The sequence below is a fragment of the Cynocephalus volans genome, chromosome 13 (assembly GCF_027409185.1).
Source record: "Cynocephalus volans isolate mCynVol1 chromosome 13, mCynVol1.pri, whole genome shotgun sequence".
In the NCBI taxonomy this organism is placed as follows: domain Eukaryota; kingdom Metazoa; phylum Chordata; class Mammalia; order Dermoptera; family Cynocephalidae; genus Cynocephalus; species Cynocephalus volans.
The window spans coordinates 102,512,466-102,532,282 of record NC_084472.1 but is presented as its reverse complement, the minus strand read 5'-3'; the positions used below and the strand labels follow the sequence as shown (position 1 = coordinate 102,532,282).

Genomic DNA, 19,817 nt, shown 5'->3' with positions numbered 1-19,817 from the left:
GAACATGGAGTCAGTTTTGTTCACAGGCCTCGCCTTACTCCCTTTCAAGGCGGTGAGGTTGGCTGATGCCACTAGGGGAGGGTGTGTTTTGTGTGGGCTGATGCAGTTGGGTGGAAAGTTGCACTTATGCGGAAGCAAGTAAGTTTCTATTTCGATGAAGTCACAAGGTTTAGAGGAAAGGCTGGTGGCCATTTTGTGCTCAGCTTGCCAAAAATGGCGCTGGTTATGTTCAAGATTTATCAAGAATGAAGTAAATTTATTTGTCTTACCACCGTTTTCCTCTTCTGAACAATGGATATAAACTAAAAAATTAAAATGTTGAATAAAAAAAAGATAAAAACAAAAAGAAAACAAAATGTCAAATTAAGCCACCGCATGAAAAGGAAGGAGGTTCTGACTCATGCTACAACGTGGATGAACCTTGAAAACATGCTAAATGAAATAAGCCAGACTCAAAAGGACAAATTGTGTTATCCCACTTATACAAAATATCTAGAATAAGTAAATCTGTAGAGACAGCAGTAGATTAGAGGTTACCAAGGGCTGGGAGCGGGAGGGAATGAGGAGTTATAGCTTAATGGGTACAGAGTTTCTGTTTGGGGTGATGAAAAATTTGGAAATGGTGGCAATGATTGCAGAATATTGTGAATGTAATTAACGCCACTGAATTATACACTTTGAAATGGTTGAAATTTTATATCATATATAAATGAAATTTTATATTATATCTTACCACAATTAAATAATCGTAAAAAATTAATCCACTAAATTAGATTTAATCCTATGGTTATATGGAGTTATTTTGCGGGGAGGGTAAGCGGGGTTGGATAAGTCAGGAGGGAAGAATGCTTTGTAAAATGTATAAATTATATTTCCCTGAAGAAGCCACCAGGCTTCTACCCAAGGGTGTGCAGGATATTATAAGCATTTATGAGCTAAGACATAAATTGTTATAGCATTAGTTGCTTGGATAGTTCTTCACATAATTTGGTACTAGCCACACCCTTCTGACCTAGAAAGGCTGAGGCTGCCAATATGTAAGTGGTTTTAATTATAATGGTCAGTGGTGGAGACTGTGTACATTTTGAACATGTAAATAGCCATGATCCTCGGCTCAGAGTGGGATATTTTTCCTATGCCCTCAAGCTTTGGCTAGAGGGTGCCTCAAAAGCAATTCAGATGGTGTCTAGACTATACATTAAGGATAAGAAGGTCAGATAAAAATTAGATGCTAAACTCCAAATATTGGACTCCCTGAAATGAAGCCGATTTGGGCTGATGATGTTTGGAAACAATTAGGTTGATCATTGCGCTCAACACTACCAGCAGACAAATGCAGTCCTGTTTTTAGTTCATTTGTAGTGTGTTGTCCATGTGTAAGTACCCCTGACGTAAAAATGGCCTGATTACAGGCCATATAGCGAGCCCATTTTTGTTTCCACTTGAGGAGTACCTTCAGGGTACAGAATATCATCCAAAAGTGTTTTGAATTAATGAAGTCATTGCTTTCGGTGTTAGGACCTAGTCATAGGCAACAGGCACTATAGGCAGGAATGATATCACCGATGGACAACTTACATCGTTTACATACTTTAGTAGGATTTGCTAGGGTGTGTATGGGAGGGTTTCAGTGATAATAAGCAGCTAACATATGGGTAAAGGAGAGGAAATTGAGATTTGGGAGTTTGGATTACAAATAACATTCTGATATTGTCACTAGCTTAGCTGGGTCCAATATCTGTTGCAACTGGGTGAAATAAGTCATGCACCTCCACTCGTAGAGCAGTGGCTGGCACAGAAGTTAAGGTGCTATGGAGTGCCATTTGAGGTAAAGTCGCAAAATAAAAGAAAGATCGAGTCGCCCCGTGGGTTAAACAGATTCCAGAGCCCGCCGGAAGAGGATCTAGTTGCTTTAAATTTCTGCAGAAAAAGGGTGCCTTCTCTTCCTCAGCTCCGGCTCCCCACCGCCTCCCATCCCTGGCGGTCCTCAGCCCCGCCCCCAGCCTCCCTCCCGTTGTCATGGAGATCGGGACGCCTGGGCGGGCGGGTTCCCTCCCGCGGTTCCGTTGGCGGGGCACGTGACGACGCACGCGCGCTCTCGGCGGCGAGGGGGCCGCGGAGGCTGCCGGGACTGAGCTCCTCGGCGCCCGACCAGGAAGTGGCGGGCGGAGCCCGGGCCGACTGCCGCCGCCGCAGCGCCGCCAGGAGCGAGACCCGGACCTGGCGGGTCAGCGCCGGGCGTGCGTGCGGGCAGGCGGGGGCGCTGACGAGAAGCGGGAAGCCGCGGCAGCGCCGGCGTGGGCGGCCGGCCGAGGCGGGGACACAGGGAGGCGGCGGCGGCGGGTCGTGGGGGGCTGCCCCGCTGGCTGAGGTAGGAGTTGCGGCCGCCGGGCGAGGGGCGAGGGGCGCGGAGCCGGCCTGTTGTTCCTCGGACCTAGGCGCGCCGCCGTCGCCTGAGGGACGCGCGTGTCGCCCACCCCTCGGGGCGCTGGGGCTGCCGTGCCCTCCGCGGGGCACTTAACGTCCTCACAGTCCCCGGGAGCATCGTCTTCAGGCCGGGGGTTCCTTGAGTAAACTTTTGGGGTGGAAAGAGGCGGAATTGGCCGTCGGTAGCCGATCGTGCCCTGTCCCAAGCCCCCGGGTTTCCGTGTGTGCCCGAGGTGCCCGCACACGGACTGGCCGCGTTTTAGGCTGTCGTTTGGAGACCTGGTTTGTGATGGTCCCTCAACTTTAATGGAAGTAGGTGTTTTCTGCCGAGTCTAAAGACGTTTTTCAAGACAACGCTGCGGTCTCTTGTCCGCCCCCCTCTACGTTTCTGTCATTTAAGAGGGGAGCGGTCTCTTTTCTGAGGTGGCCGCTCTTCATTGCCGTCGACCTCGGTGCCAGGGACACCTCTGGGGCTGGGACAGGGACAGAAGCAAAAGAGGCAGAGCAGAAAGGTTGGGAGAGGTCGAGTGGAAAGAACGTGCGCTGTCGAGCTGAAGATTGGAGTTTTGATTTTTGGCTTCTCGGTTTCCCTCCACGGAGGAACGTGTCAAGTCCCTGAGTCGTGGTGCCCTGTGTGTTGTTTGTTTTGTTTTTTACTGTAAAACGGGCATCGTGTGTCCTGTCCGCTGCACAGGTCAGTAGAGAGATGTAAGAATTCAGAGCAAATATTGAGGCGCCGTCTTTGAAAAAGGAGGAAAAGTTGAGCGGAGCCCGCGGCGGTGAGAGACGGACTTTGTTAGGCCTTCTGCTGTGGGTGCCACTGCACGTTCCCCTGAGCACACAGGTCGCCTTTGTGTTAGAGGCCTTTGCCAGCATCCCAGGTCTGCTGTCAGGAGCACTCTTGACTTAGGAGTCAGGATGTTCGGGTCTTGGCCCTGGGTCTTCCAGCTGTGTGACCTTTACCTCTTCACTTCACAATTCACTTGTTAAAATAGGAATAACATTAATACCCATTATCTCGTAGACTTGTGAGGATCAAATACTGTAAGCATTTAGGTTTTTGTAAACCGCACAGCCTTATTTAAATCTCTGTTAAAGTCATTATTAAAAGTCTGGATTAATTACCTGTCTTTACAAGGTTAAATACACAGATACAAACGTTTGTTGTTTTAGGGAGTTTACAATCTGCGTGTTGCCCCCACCTTATCACTTATGAATTCTCCTTTCTTGTTCTTGTCCTCACATTTTCCCTCCTTCCGGAGACTGTTTCCTACCTTCCTCACCCTTGTGTCTTTTCAGATCCAATTCAAATTGGTAATACTGAAATAACGTATATTTGAATGCCTTTACTATGTAAAAAATCACTTTCAGAAACATTTTCTCATTTTTTTCCTTACATTTGGGCTAGATGAAGACAGCATTGGTGGTATTCTCAGTTTACTTGTGAGATTGGATTTCCTGTGGATTGCCTAGCCATGTGGCTGTTAGGAATTGAAACTGAGAGAAGGCAGGTCTTTGATTCACGGTCCAGTGACTCTCCACTCCTTGGTTAACTGAAGTTCACTCTGATTATTCCTGATCAATGCTTTAAAAAAACATTTTTAGCACTCCAATTCACATTTTATTTATGGATTGTTTTTTAAGCAAGGTACTCAAAGCTTTCATATTCTCAAATCTAAGCTACTTGAAGTCTAGGATTTATCTTCTTCCAGAAGCCTTTAGCACGGTGCCTCCCAAACAGAAGACATTTAATAAAGGCTTGTGAAACCTTTAATAACGAGGCTAGAGCAATTTAAAGATGTTTTTCTATTCATTGTTCATTTAACAAGTATTTGAGCCATCCTGTGCTTAAAGTCTTTCAAACTGTAAAATAGTCTTTTTCCTCCTGATTTAACTCTAACAGTATCAAATTCGTTCATATAGTCAGCTTGAGCTCTTCCTAGATCCTCTAGGGAGAGTTCAGAAAAGAGGAATATTTTAAAAATTTTTGTTGATTGACCTGTAGCTTCACTGGTTGTACTAAAATTGTTTAGGATTGTAGCATTTTAGAACTGGAAACAAACAAACACCGAAATGACCGGAGAGGTCATTTAGTCTTACCTCCCTCCAAATTTTCTGTAGACATTTCTAACAAATATTTATCCAGTCTCTTCATCACTTAATGATTAAGAAGAGTTCACCAGTTTAAAAAATATATCATTTCAGTTATATGTAGTTCTGACGGTTCTTTTTGTTTTTTTTGCAATGAGCCTAAATTTGCCTCCTAATTTTTGTACAGGAGTCTTGATGTTGTTTCTAGAGCAATGTTGTCCAATAGAAATACATCAGTTCCAAGTGTGAGCGAGCAACACATGTAATTTAAAATTTTCTAGTAGCCATATTTAAAAAAAAAGTAAAAATCGGTGAAATTAATTTTAACATTTTATTTAACCCAGTATATCTAAAATGTTATGACCTCAAAATATAATTAATGTAAAATATCTCATTAGTAACAAATTTTTTTCTTTGTACTAAGTCTTTGAAGTCTGATGTGTATTTTGCACTTAAAGTACATTTTAATTCTAACTAGCCACATTTCAGATGCTCAGTAGGATAGGCACATGTGGCTAGTGGCTACCATATTGCATAGAACAGTTCTAGAGCATTAGAGAATAATTATTCTTTTTTCTCTACTAGTGCCTAAGACAGTGCTTGGCACATAATAAGCACTAATTAAATACTGAGTAAATGAATAGGTGAATAAATACAAGTGCTAGAGAATTAATAAAAGTCAATTTTGCTTGAGAAGTAATTTGTTGAGGTCAGTGCATTTATCACATCTACGTATTTGGCATACAGCTTTGAGTGACTTGAATATGCATTAAAGATGCTTGTTTTTTTCTTTGCAGCATTATGGATCCAAGCCTTTTGAGAGAACGGGAGCTGTTCAAAAAAAGAGCTCTTTCTACTCCTGTGGTGGAAAAACGTTCAGTATCTTCTGAGTCGGCGTCGTCATCTTCGAAAAAGAAGAAAGCAAAGGTAGAACATGGAGCATCATCAAGCTCTAAACAAAATTCTGGTTAGTAAAATTGTTTAGGACTGTTTGGTTTTTATTTTTCAGGGAACCATTTAGTCATGGCAAGTTTTTAGTTCAGCATTCACGTTGATCGTTAGGCACTTTGTTAAATACAGGGATGGGATGATAGGAGAATTTAAGCTCTTAAGTCTTGTGTTGTAGTTAAAATTTAGGTTATTATCTCTTTAAAAAATAACTTCATTGAGCTTCAATTTATATACCATATAGATAACTTATTTTAAGTGTACAATTTGAAGATTTTTAATAAATTCAGAGTTGTGCAACAACTCCAACTTCAGAACATTTCCAACATCTTCAAAAGATCTCATGTGTCCATTTGTAGTGACTACAGTCTCAGAAAACCAATAATCTACTTTTTGTGTGTATGTATTTGCCTTTCCTGGGCATTTCATATAAATGGAATTGTATAATAAGTGGTCTTTTGTGTGTGGCTTTTTCAATTAGCATATTTTTGAGTTTCATCCCTGTTGTAGTATGTATCAGTACTATACATCATAACATTTTATTGCTGAAGAGTTTTCCTTTGTATGGATATACCACAATTTGTTTATCCATTCAGTGGTTTATGGTCTTTTGGATTATTTCCACTTTTTGGCTATTTCAAATAGTGGTGCTGTGAGCATTCATGTACAAGTCTTTGTGTGGACATATTTTTATTTCTCTTGGATAGAGACCTTTGAGTGGAATTTCTGAGTAATATGGTAAATTGATAGTTTAACTTTTTAAGAAACTACCAAAATGTTTGTACCATTTTACATTTTGACCCGCAGTGTGTGAAGGTTTCAATTTTTTCTCATCCTTTTTTTTTTTTTGTCTTTTTCGTGACCGGCACTCAGCCAGTGAGTGCACCGGCCATTCCTATATAGGATCCGAACCCGCGGTGGGAGTGTCGCTGCGCTCCCAGCGCCGCACTCTCCCGAGTGCGCCACGGGCTCGGCCCCAATTTTTTCTCATCCTTGACAACACTTGTTATTCCTTGTCTTTTTGATCATGCCAGTGGGATTGTTGTGGTCTTAATATGCATTTCCTTAATGACTAATGATGTTGTACATTGTTTCATGTGCTTATGGACCATTCAGGTATCTTCCTTGGTGAAATGTCTTTTCAAATTTTTTTGCTTATTTTTAAAAATGGGGTTGTTTGTCCCCTTCCTATTGATTTGTAAGAGTTCTTTATATATTCTGGATACAATTCCTTGATCTGATACGTATTTGCAAACATTTTCTCCAAGCTTGTGCTTGTCTTTTTATTTTCTTAATGGTGTCTTTTGATGACCCAAAATTTTTAATTTTGATGAAGTCCAATTTATCAATTTTTTTCTTTTATTACTGTGTTCTTGGTGTCATATCTAAGAAATCTTTGCTTGACTCAAGGTCATGAAAATTTATTTTTGTGTTTTCTTCTAAGTTTTATAGTTTTAGCTCTTACATTTAGGTCTATGATATGTTTGAGATGATTTTTGTGTGTGGTTTGTCTTTTTGCATGTGGTTATTCAGTTGTCCCAGCATCATTTCTTGAAGAGAGTATCTTTTCCCCCATTGAATTGCATTGGCACCCTTGTTGAATATCAAATGACTGTAAGTGTAAGAGTTTATTTCTGGAGTCTCCTTAGGCTAGTACCACACTCTCCTGATTTTGTGGCATTGTAGTTAAGTTTTGAGACTGAAAGGTGTAAGTCCTTCAACTTTGTTCTTTTTTCCCCAAGAAAGTTTTGGTTTTTCTGGGTCCTTTGCATTTCCATAAATTTTACAATCAGGGGAACTGATCTTTGCCTTGTTCGTGATTTTAGGGGGAAAGTGTTCAGTTTTTCACCATTATTTATGTCGTTACTGCAGATTTTTGTAGCTGCCCTTTATGAGGTTGAAGAAGTTCCCTTCTATTTCTAGTTTGTTGAGAGTTTTTAATCATAAATGGGTATTAGATATTGTGGAATGCTTTTTCTGTATCTAATGAGATGATCATGTTGTTCCTGTCCTTTACAAGGTGAGCATCCCTAATTTGAAAATCCAACATCTGAAATGTTCCAAAGTCTGAAAAGTTTTGAGCACTGATATGACATTCAAAGGAAATGCTCATTGGAATGTTTCAGGTTTTGGGTTTTTGGATTAGGGATGCTCAACTAATATGTATTCTGCAAATATTCCAAAATCCGAAAAAATCTGAAGTTTGAAACACTTCAGGTATGAAGCATTTTGGGCAAGGGATACTCAATCTGTACTCTGTTAATATGATATATTGACATTAATTGATTTTTCAGGTGTTAAACCAACCTTGCATTACTGGAATAAATCCTACTTGGTCATGGTGTATAATCATTTCTATTTGTTGGAGTATTCAGTTTGTTGGTATTTTGTCCAGGATTTTTGCATCCCTACTCATAAGGGACATGGACCATAGTTTTGTTTTCTTGTGATGCTTATCAGTGTAATTATGGCTTCCTAAAATGATTTGTGAAGTGTTCCTTTTTCCTGTATTTTTTTGAAAGAGTTTGTGAAGATTTGTTATTATTTCTTTAAATGTTTGATAGAATTCACCAGTGAAGCCATTTGGGCCTGAGCTTTCCTTTGTGGAAAGCTCTTTGTAGGAATTTCTTGTTATTGGTCTATCAGATTTTCTGTTTCTTCTTGAGTTAATTTTGGTACTTTGCGTCTTTTTAGGAGTTTATCCAGGTCAACATTTGCATTATCTAAAGTTTTTCAAAGTATTTTTTTATAATCCTTTTGATCTGTAAGATCAGTAGTGATACCCTGTCTTTCATTTCTGATTTTAGGAATTTGTGTTTTTTCTTTTTTCCTTGGTCAGTCTTTCTTTTTTCCTTGGTCAGTTTTTTCTTTTTTCCTTGGTTTGTCAATTTTGTTGATCTTTTCAAAGGTCTAACTTTTAGTTTCATTGGTTTTTCTGTTTTGTTTTGTTTTTTTAGTTTCATTTATTTCTACTTCAGTATTTATTATTTTCTTCCTTCTGCTTGCTTTGGGTTTAGTTTACTCTTAGACTAATATCTTTTGAACAATAAGGTTAATATCACTTAATTTTCCACCAAAAGTATTTAGCTACTTCAAAAGGTAGCAATAATAATCTTTATTGATGTTATCTTGTTAGATGTCCTTCAAGCTATTTTAATAACTGATGTTAAAGCAGAGCTGATTTCTTTTTGTGTGTGTGTGTGATTCATTCCTATATTTCCTTCACATCCCTGCCCAATCAGCACAAATTAATGGTGTGACAAAGTGACATTGATGTCACCTTATCGATGTTGCCTTCCTTGACTTTTTTCCCATAAAATAAGAGTAATTTTACCCCCTTCCCGAACACACATTCACAGGCACTTTCCATCTCACCCAGTCCCCCTACCCTGCCTTATTTTTATCTTTAGCTTTAACCACTACCTGATGCACCACACATTTATGTATAAGGGACTTTATTTGCTTCTCTACTGTGTCCCTGTGGCATAGAACAGTTGATCAAGATGGAATGAATCAATAGGCTTTGGTCCAGAAGGCAGGCATTGTTTCTTCCAGTATAAGCCAGTATAACCCCTTGCATGTCACTTAATCCCTCAATCAGTTTACAAACATTTGTTTTTAAAAAGGGGAAAAATAAGACATGCCGTAGAGATCAAATCAAATAGTAAATACAAAACAAGGGTGACCCCGTGGCGCACTCGGGAGAGTGCGGCGCTGGGAGCACCGCAGCGCTCCCGCCGAGGGTTTGGATCCTATATAGGGATGGCCGGTGCGCTCACTGGCTGAGCGCGGTGCAGCCGGTCACGAAAAAAGACAAAACAAAACAAAAACAAGAAACTTTTGAAAGGTAATAGAAACCTAGGTTTTGCTTGTTAATTGTTGCAGCCTCAACTATTTTAGGAAAATTGTGAGTAATTTTCAGATCGTAGAACTTTGACTTATTCAAAGTTCTAAATAACCAAGTAGTTTCCTCTTTATGTTTAAGAGCTAGTTTTTTTTTTTTTTTTAACCAAAGTAGGGCTATCATTAGTGTAAGCATGTAATTAGGTTTATCTCTCATTCCAATTAAATTTCTGTTGAATTAACTCATAGTAAAAAATTTTAAAAACTATTATAAATATTAACACAGAGCCACTCATAGGCCTACTCCCTTCGACTTGCTTAAGGATGTCTTTGTTTTTTGTAGTTTTGGCTACAAGTAATGGGTAGGGAATTTCATATTCTGCACAGACAGTGGATCCTATTCAACAGCAGGAAGAGCCTGTGTAGAGCTTTGCTTCTCTTTGGTTGGCCAGGGTTATTCGTAAGAACAGCCAGGATAGGATAGCTGTTTTGTGGTAATAATCCCCAAATCTCAGTGTTTTAAAGCAACAAAAACTCTTTCTCTTTGGTACCACATGTTTATCACGGTTTGGCAGGTGTCTCAGCTTGTTAATCACTCAAGGACCCAGGTTGACAGAGTAGTTGATATCTCGAATGTTTCTGGTTTCTGTGCTAGAGGGAAAGAAAACTCTGGAACATCTTGCAGATCTTAAATTCTCTGGCCTGGAGGTGATACACATCACTTCCTCTCACAACTTATTGTCAAGAGCTAGGCACAAGGCTGTACCCAATCACACAGGGTTCCTAAGTGCAACCTTTCCTCGTGCTTAGAATGAGAAGAGTTGGAAATATTGGGTATAAACACAGAAAGCTACCACACCACCCTAGTTCAGGTCACTATCATTGGGTTGTCAGATTAGCTGCTTACTAGGTCTCCTGGTTTAGCTTCTGTCTTTTTCATTCTTCATACATCAGTTAGTGATTTTTCTAATCTGATGATGCTACTCTCTGCTTAAGCTGATCCTCATTGTTTTTCAGATAAAGTCCATCTTTTATATTGCAGCCCTACCTCATCTGGCCTCTATGTATGTCTTATGCTTTGTATCTCACTATTCTACCCTGTCCTACTGATACTGGACTTGTAGCTCTTCTAACATGTTTTACTCTCTTTTGCTTTCTGGCTTTTGCTCATATTATTTCCTGTTCCTGGAACACACTTTCTTGTCTTCATCTCTCTTTACTTTGGCTAACAGCTATTCTTTTAAGTTTTAGTTTAAAAGTCCGATTACTCCCATTCACCAATCTGAATTCAGCACTTACTTTTTCTGACAAAGCTTCTATTCTGCAGTACTGTAATTGCGTAATTACTTGTATGCCATTTGTACCCTCATTATCTCACACATAGTAAACACATAGTAAATATTTGTTGAATGGCTAAAGAAATTACGGAATAGGGTGGAGAAAAAAGTTGATAGTGTACATTATCAGAAAATCTAGTAATTAAAGGATCTGTGCTTCCCACCTATGGCAAGGACTCCAAAGTTTACTGTTCATGAAAATGTGGTTTTAACAGTGCTCAGAATAGCTTCTGGTTACCAGAATATTTTGTATAGGTAAGTTTCACAAGTCTTTGAAAGTTGGTTACATTATTTAAGTTTGTTTCTAAAGTTGGAAGAAATGTAAAAAATAAATGATTTGTGAAAAGGTGACTTTAGACTGGCAATTAGGGTTCTTTAAATTGAAAATAATAGATTTCTGCTTCCCTTTCTTCACCACAGTTGTTTATTGCACACACGAAAAATTCTATCAGTAATGGAAATAAAAAAGTTCTTTACAATCCCTAGTACTCTTTTTTTCCCCCTCACATCCCTCATATGAGCTATTCTAATTTTTCCATATTTATTTTCAGGCTTTACTCATATGTGTATAAACATAATATCATCTATAATTGTATTAAAAATTTTATATTCTGAATTTATTTTTCACTTCACATATCAAGTGTTTTTCTATTTTGCCATAATTTCCAGTGGCCTTTTAATAATCCATGAAATTGATGTGCCACATTTAGTTAAAGGCTTAGTTATTTCCAATTTTTTTATTATTTTGAGTAATGCTATCTTAAACATCTTTGTACCTTGAGCTTTTTTCTTTTGAACTAATTCCTGAGGATAAATTTTCAGGAATAGCATTTCTGGCCTAAGGGTAGTGTAAATGGTTAAGAGCATGGTTTGTTTTGCTCATGGGTGAGAGCAAAACAGTATTAAGGCCATAAAAATATAATATCTGTACAGCCCTTGTAATTCTAAGAAATAAAGCTGCTGTATTTCTAAACAGGTATGGGTGGTCCTATCCTTTGACTTTTTTTGCAGTTCTTTCTGCATTGGGTATCTTAGCCCTTGAAAGTGTGAATATGAGAGGTAAAATGAAAGAACAAACTCAAGAAATACAATTTAGGGGGCATGAAAGTGAGTTTTAGTTTGAAAATAGCCTGGGTCCTTCCCAGACTATGTGTTTCTTACTAAACTGTCAGTTTTACAAGAATTTTATGCAGGTATACTTGTGGTCTTTTTGAGTGTTTTGAGACTTTTTCATACTAATCCTGCATAAAACTCCAGTCATTAAATATACATATGTATATATATGTGTGCACACATAAATATTTAAGTTGTCTTCAATACATTAGAAAATACTGCTTTTTTAGTACATAGGGACTTTATGTATATGGAAGTATTTTACTTTGGATTTAGAAACACATTTTAAGTAGCATTTTTGTTATCAAAACACTGTTTTAGTCTACATGAATTGTTTAGATATAAATCATTTCAGCATCGTTAGCCATACTTATGTTTTCCAGTTTACCTTTTTCTGTTCAATATTGAATTCTAGGAATCTTTTATCCAGTTTGAAGTGTTGTATTAAATAGATTGGTAAATTCACATTTATGAAGTTTTACTATATATTTAATGAAAGGGATACACACACAAAAAAGTGCATATTTAACTTGTTTTTCCCTTCTATTAGAAATCTTTTAACCATTCAGTCATAATCAGTTTCACAAGAATGGTTGGCCTCAGAAAATTTTCTTTTTTTCTCAGAAGAAGTTGAAGGCTGCTTTCAGAGATTTTGTTCGTCTTCTGTAGAATGCTAGACCACTTCAATTTCACGTTTTCTGATGTTGTTCATCATACTTCTAAGAGGGTTAGGTTCACTTTTCAAATCTTTCACAGTTTTGTTTTTTACACAGCAGCAGCAGTCAAGCACTTCATAAAGGAAAGCCAGTACCACTAAAGATACCACTGTAAATATAAACAAAAGCAGGATGACAAAGCAGGCAGTGTTCCAGTTATCATGGAAGGGGTAAATTTTTTGAACTTGAAAACCAAGGTACTGATAAACAGAGGTAGTGGTTTCGTTCCAGTGACTGGAAGCCATTCTTAGAGATTCCACTTCTTGTATTGCTCTTTTGAATCTACAAAAAGGTAAAAAATGAATATATGTAACCAAACTACAGATTTTTCCATTCAAATCTCTGTACCAAGATTTCTTAGTAGATTTATATAGGCAACATATATCTTCCTTTTATTGTCTGACAGAATTAATGCCTGAATGGTATTTTTGATTTTTTTTTTTTGTGGCTGGCCAGTTAGGGCGATTTTTTCGTGTATCTATGGCAATGTATTCTGTAAACCGTACTTTATTGGTTTTTAATATATATCACTTGTTAGATTTATATACAAGGGCTAGCTGGTTAGCTCAGTAGGTTAGAGTGTGGTGCTGATACCAAGGTCCAGGGTTTGATCCCTGTACCTGACAAGCTGCCTTAAAAAAAAAAAAAAAAATTAAGGATTCATATACAGAAATTAACTGCTAATGGAAGGGGGAAAAGGCAGCTGAATTGGTTTAAAACTTGACTAAAGCAATGGTCAGTAAGCTATTGTCTACAAAAAATCTTGGTGTTATAAGGTTGTTCTTTAAATTACCCATGGAAAAGCTTTTGTCATTACTTGTATGGATTCTTCTCACCTTGGTTCAGTGTATTTCTGTCTCCTATTTCCGCTCCTTTAAACTTTGATGATAGGTGATCTGAATCAGGAAATAGAGGCTGAGTGAAAAATAGTAGAGAAAGAAAAGCCAAATAATAACAGTTTTCAGAATAAGGATAATGCAATTTTAGGTTAAGGTTGCCTGTGAAGAGACCTTAATCTTAGGATTGTTTGTTATGTAGATGGTAGTCTTCAATATTTCATATACCTGAATGGCCCATGGACACTAATATTTTAAAAAACAGAAAAATTCAGCCCTGCCCAAAGTATCAATTATTAAATTATTTCATTTCACAGAATAAGTTAGTGAGTTAAAGTTTCAGTGTTCTTGCATTAAGTTTTACTCTTGCTTGGGGTTGATAAAATGTTTTCTAAATTTTTTTTTTTTCCTTAGATCAAGTTTGCTTGGCAAATCACTTTCACCTCTCTGGCTGGACTTATTTCCTTTCTTCCTTCTTGCATTTTGAAGGTGAAATCAGTGATCTGAAGCCAGAAATAAAGGTTTAAATGCATGTTTTCTTTTTGAATTTAAGAAACCTTCAGTTTCATGATACTTGGTAGCTGTTCATCTTGAAATGAGGGACAACAGACTAATGGGCAGTAATTGAATCAGTTGCTTCTCTTAGTTCAGGGACATATAACAATACATTGTCTGGAACATGGGTATATAATCTCACATTACATTACAAGTATTCTCAAACTACTATCTGTAGACCCAGCCTTTCAAAATTACCCTTTTATAATTCTTATAGAAAGCAGTGTTGCTACCTTGTGCAACTCCAAGGAGCACCATTCATAATGTGCTGTAGGTGCCTTCATGTAGAATATGATGTAAGAGTTGCCCCTTGGAGTTATGTAATGTAGATGTCCTGATAGGCTACCTATCCAGCCTCTGCATTGTTGCTGCCTCTGGTACAAATCACCATGCACTCAAATATTCAAGTATCTTACAGAAACTTATTCAAATGGAGACAAAAGTTAGGTCCTTTTTGACCCAAACACCCTAATAGAGTAGTGGTGCACGCGCACACATGCTCACCCCTTCACCCTCAGATGCCTTAAAGATATTCAGCTTTTGGAGCTCCTTTAAGATTTTTGGTACAGCTAAGATGTGTATATTTCCAGGAGGGGTAACACACATTGTTACAGTTATTTTTACTTCCGTGTAAATGAGTTTCAGGTCCTTTTTGAAAAGCTGAGCTAATAGAGAAGGAGCAGAAGAAGGGGTAGGATGTTGCGGAAATAGAGGGCAGTGCCACTTGAGAGGGTAGGTAAGGAGCAAGAAGAATCGCTCGAGGGGCTACCTAATAACTTAACTGGGCTAATCTTGAACTTCCCCAGCATTTATGGAAATTTTCTTTAGACTTCCTGTTAAGGCCTTTCAGGTAATCCCTTTTTAAAATATAGGAATTTCTCTTGAAGATTTTTCTTCTAAACCTGGCATTAGAAGTAACTGCAGTGGGAACAATACAGGGAGAGAAAAGAGAGTAAAGAGAAACTATTTCTACATTACACCTCTTAACCTCTCAAATTAATCTACCTTACTAATGAATGAATGAATGAATGAATGAATGAATGAATGAATGAATGAATGAATTAAAAGATGACTGGTAAGGGGATCATAATCCTTGACTTGGTGTTGTCAGCACCACGCTCTCCCAAGTGAGCTGAACGGCCATCCCTGTTATAGGGATCCGAACCGTGGCCTTGGTGTTATCAGCACCACACTCTCCCAAGTGAGCCACAGGCTGGCCCTTACTAATGAATTTAATGTTAATTTAAAATGTTATTTCATTATTGATTTCAGGAACATGATTACAGCAATTTTAAATAAAAATGAAAATCTTCACCTACAATCCTATCTCCGTAGCATAATAAACTTTTAATTTTTTTCTTTTCTCCTAGAAATTGGCTGTATAAATCTATAACTCATACCTGGTAGAAATTATACTGAGGCTATTACTTTGTATTTTAATTTATTATGAATAGGCCTTTTTTTTGTTTGACTTTTCAAAACTGGGGAGAAGTTGTAAAACTAATGATTTCTTTCAAAATGAAATTTTAGAATGATTAGAAAGTTAATTTAAGGAATCTCATTCTATTTATTTAGTTTTTTGCTTTTTTGTTTGTTTTGTTTTCTTTTTTTACTGTATTTATTTTTGATGTACAAATGAACTGCTTAAAATTTTTCCAGATTCTCTTACCCCTTAAAAAAATGAATATATAGAAAGAAACAGAAAGAGAGAGGGGCAGTTAGGAAGGCAGGCAGATACAGATAAATTCAGTTTTTTGAGGTTAATTTGTACCCACCAATGAACTATTCTTCCTGTTAAGTTAATATAGCATATTCACATAATTAAATCACAGATAACTGTAGTGATATGGAAAGATTTTGAGGGTATGTTGTTAAGTGAAAAGAACAAGGTGCAGCACAGTATATATGTGTATATATATCTATATATATATTTGCTTGTATCTGCACAAAAATCTTGGAAGGATCTACAAGAAATTAATAGCAATTGTGGGGTGGGTGGGGAGGAGATTGGGGGTTCAGGGGTATGTGTGAGACTTCTTTATGTATACTTTGTTATAATCTCTAGGTTTTTGAACCATTTGAATTTATTACTTATTTAAAACTGAAACAAATAATCTATTTTAAAAGGAGGAGAAAAAGTACTATTCCTTGCTTTGGCTTTTAAAAGTCTATTGTGTTGTATGAGGGTACTTCAGAAAGTTTGTGGAAAAATAGAATTAAAAGATAATACTTATCTTTCCATGAACTTTTTGAAGTACCCTCATATATCTGTTTAAAACATTTATTGAGTTTTCTGGATTACTTATAAAAAATTAAAATTAGGATTAGTAAACTGCCATTTTGATTAGACTGTGTACTTTATCACACGTAAAAATGCTTTTAATAATTATGCTTGCAGTAATGGCTATGGATAGCAATGTATGCTACCTGCAAAGGCACTTGTATATTTTGCTGGCAATGTCTAAGCAGTTTAAGAAAGAGTGTATATGTGTCAGGTTTATGTTGTAAATGGTGACATTCTGCCCCTTGTGAGTGTACGAGTATTGATAACTGAGGAGCAGCCCAAAACTTTCATGCTTTCGTTAGCTTCTGGGCATATCTGAAAAAAAGTAGACCTGTAATATGGAGTCATTTTCCATCTTGAATTTAATGTGGTGTATTCTTTCAAAGTTCAGTAAGCTGTAGTGTTTTTTTGTCATAAACTTAAAGACTAAATCTTACTTTGATGGATTAGGCATCATTAGGCATGCAGAAGGAAATATTCCATTAGGATTTTCTCTTATTCTGAAACTATATTTTTGAAATTAAAATGTAAGTCTGTATCAGGTAAATGCTGTAAACATGCCTCATAAAAAGCAAGAGATGTCTGGTTAGCTCAGTTGGTTAGAGTGTGGTGTTAATAACACCATGATCAAGAGTTCAGATTCCCATACAGGCCAGCCAGCCTAAAAAAAAATAAAGAAAGAAAAACAAGAGAAAAATAGTAAAAAAAAAAAAATAATAAAGAAAAATAAAAGAACAGTTTGTTGTACTTTTCTAGATCTTCTCCCCCTCCCCCAGTTTTATTATGGGAATGCGGAGCTTTAAAGTAAGTAACATAATTTTTTAAAGTGTTTTTTTTTTTTTTTTTTTTTTAGTTATGTCTTGTTTTATGTTTTTTTTGATATATTTCTTTCACCTGTTTTTTCTCTCATTTCAAAAGGCCCTAGTGGAATATTTATGGGGATAGGACTTGGAACTGTTCTGGAATCTTGCATTGCCACATCAGAATAAAATTATGCTTTCACTCTATTTCTGGTAAAAGCCCTTGAGTTGAATTCTCTAGTGCCTTTAGGCATATCACTTTCAAATATGATCAATTAATCATAATAGCCTTTAAATATAGAGCGACTCACTCAATTCAGGTTCTGGAATTCTCTGAGATAGGCCATGCCTCTGGTCAGTTTGTTGAAATGTCAGTGAGCCTTCATCTGTGCTAGCTGTATTTGTATTACAAATAAAATGTAGGCTGATGATAGAGCGCTACAACAATGTAGATGTTAGAGGTTTCTGTTTACAATTTACCTGAAATTTGTTAACTGTTTTATTTGACAATGTTTTTATTTTTTATTTTTATCTGAGGCCTTTTTTTTTGGACACCCAATACTTTGTATAGCAGGCAGGAGTGGTTTCTAGGTAATTAACCCCATTGTATTGAATCTGCAGAGATCTAGTATCTTATTACAGCAACGCTTGAGCCTTGCAAGGGATACTTTGCTCATGCTAGCTAAATGCTGACTAGGAAATAGAAGAAATAAAAATTATGAAAACAAACAAAACCCCCCAAAAACTTTAAAGATTAAATAAACTTACCAGCAAGATAAAGGGCAGAAGTTGGACTTTAGGTTAGTATGTGTAGTATGTATCCTGGAGCTGTAGCATCTACTAAATAATATTTTTATGTTTGAATACTGTAGAAGTAGAAATTTGGTGAGCAGTCGATGCTAATTTTTAATAGACATGAACGATTGCTCTGAGCCATGAAAATAATCTTATTACCTAGGAAAGGTATTGTACTTTCTTCCCTTAACCAATTCTTCTTAGGACATCTTTTCATTTAAAAATATACTTTATGAAAAAGACTTTTTTTGTATTTATGTTGGGGATCAGTTTAAGAATAACTTCAATATTATATTTAAATGCTGTGATAAATATATATATTTTGTGGCTTTTCAGAGATGAAAGGCTATTTTGAAATGTTTTCTTTTAATAGCATGACTTGTATTTTACAGAAAGATAAATTTTGATGTGAGGAATTATTTCGATTAAAATGTTAGGAAACTCTGAAGCTCTATAAATGATCTTAATTACAATATATATAACCCATATACATTTAGTATATGGGTTTAGAACAACCCATATAATGATACCTTTCTTTTATGGCCTCTTTATTTTTATATTAAAATTACAATTGTGATAATTTCTTCTCATTCTCTCCGTCTGTATTCAAAGTCAAATAAAAATAATTTTGAACTATTTTCTCATAATCTTAAAATATAACAAACTTTCCTGTAAGTAACTGCTTTTTACCAGCCAATAGAATTTACATATATAATCAGAAAGCTTTAGTTCAGGATTTGCTTTTAGTCTAGATTTTTCTTTAAGAAAAATCCTTTGTTAAGACAGACCAAACTGCTGAAACGAAATTGCTCAGAGAAATGAAATTAGCAAGTAACCAGTTAACATCAAATGCTTATGGTCTGGATATGAATCTGGTTCATATAAAATGTAGTGAATTTTCCATTAAGGCACAGATGGTAAGGACGCTTATCAAATAGCACAAGGCAGTCTTCATATTTTCATAATAAAATCCTACCAAGCAGTGGTAGATTACTTTGCTTTTTTGGGTCTTCAGGAGGAACAAAGCTTTCTGGTTGATTTTCATGGTAAAATATTCTCCTATTGAATCATGAGAACATGCACTACTAAATAAAAAAGGTCATATAAACCTACCTCTTGTCTGAAAGGATGCTGTTGAAACGATGGTATCGTCTGTTTGTAATGCAGTCTAGTGCACAGCCAAGATGGAGCTGTGCTTCTATTGGTTGAACCACACAGTGCAGCCGACAGTTCCCTCTACATTCATTTGCATTAAGTCCTGCAACCTTTAAAAGTAAATCATTCATAAACTTGAATAGAGCTGGCTGAGATATCAACTGTCACCCTTTTCCTTTATTTTTTGTCCTTGAGCTAAATTCCTCTATGGTAATACGTAAATAACTAACAAATTGATGATTCCTTAGTGTTTAACTATAAAATTTCAGATCCTTCAGTGGATATTTCAGTGCTATGGCTAGAAGACAATGCTAGCAGAGGTAGTTATCTAAGAAACAAATAGTACAGGTTTATCAGCTTGATATTTCCTCCAGGAAGTATGCATAAATAATTTTTCTTTTCTCTTTATTTTTATCCATAAATAAATATTGCCCTCTTGAAGTGATTATTTCAATATGGTGGTTTGATATAATAAAAATTTTGAGGGAAAAGAAATAAGGTTTTCGCCTCTGCAAGTTGGAAGATAGTTAATACAACCTACGTTAAAAAAGCAGTATATGAAATTTAAATGGCAAAGTCATCTCCAGTTGGCTGTTTAGAGATAGAATTTTAAAATTATGGCTTATTATTTAGAGCTGTGATCCAAGCATAATAGAATCAAGGTTTTTAATTACGGGAATGGCTGTTACAACAACAGCAGACAGGGTAAATGCTTGCTGTGTAGACTTGTATTTTTAAACAATTATAGATAAATCAGTACATTAGTGTCTGGGGCCATAAAGGGGTACATGGAAATATTCTTATTACATTCGTTCATTCAGCAAATATTTGTTGAGTGTTTACTGTGCTTAGCATTGACTTAAGTGCGGGAGACCCCATGGTAAGCAAAACTATATGTGGTTCATAATTAACCGTTT

General features: G+C 36.7%; 2 protein-coding genes across 2 annotated transcripts in view; one reads left to right on the top strand and one right to left on the bottom strand.

Annotated features, from left to right (window-relative positions):
* Positions 1 to 2,185: 2,185 nt before the first annotated feature.
* Positions 2,186 to 19,817, top strand: part of GTF2E2 (general transcription factor IIE subunit 2) — a 62,154-nt gene continuing 44,522 nt past the window's right edge. The window contains exons 1-2 of the mRNA XM_063077273.1: positions 2,186 to 2,371; positions 5,316 to 5,485. Of these exons, the coding sequence (XP_062933343.1) occupies positions 5,320 to 5,485 (166 nt within the window). The 5' untranslated portion in view covers positions 2,186 to 2,371; positions 5,316 to 5,319. The remainder of the gene's footprint in view (positions 2,372 to 5,315; positions 5,486 to 19,817) is intronic.
* On the bottom strand, positions 12,433 to 12,720 carry SMIM18 (small integral membrane protein 18). Its single transcript, XM_063076557.1, has one exon. It carries the CDS (start codon positions 12,718 to 12,720, stop codon positions 12,433 to 12,435), a length of 288 nt encoding a protein of 95 aa, XP_062932627.1.

Coding starts and splice junctions, on each gene's coding strand:
- SMIM18 (XM_063076557.1), bottom strand. CDS start 12,720: ATGGCTTCCAGTCACTGGAACGAAACCACTACCTCTGTTTATCAGTAC.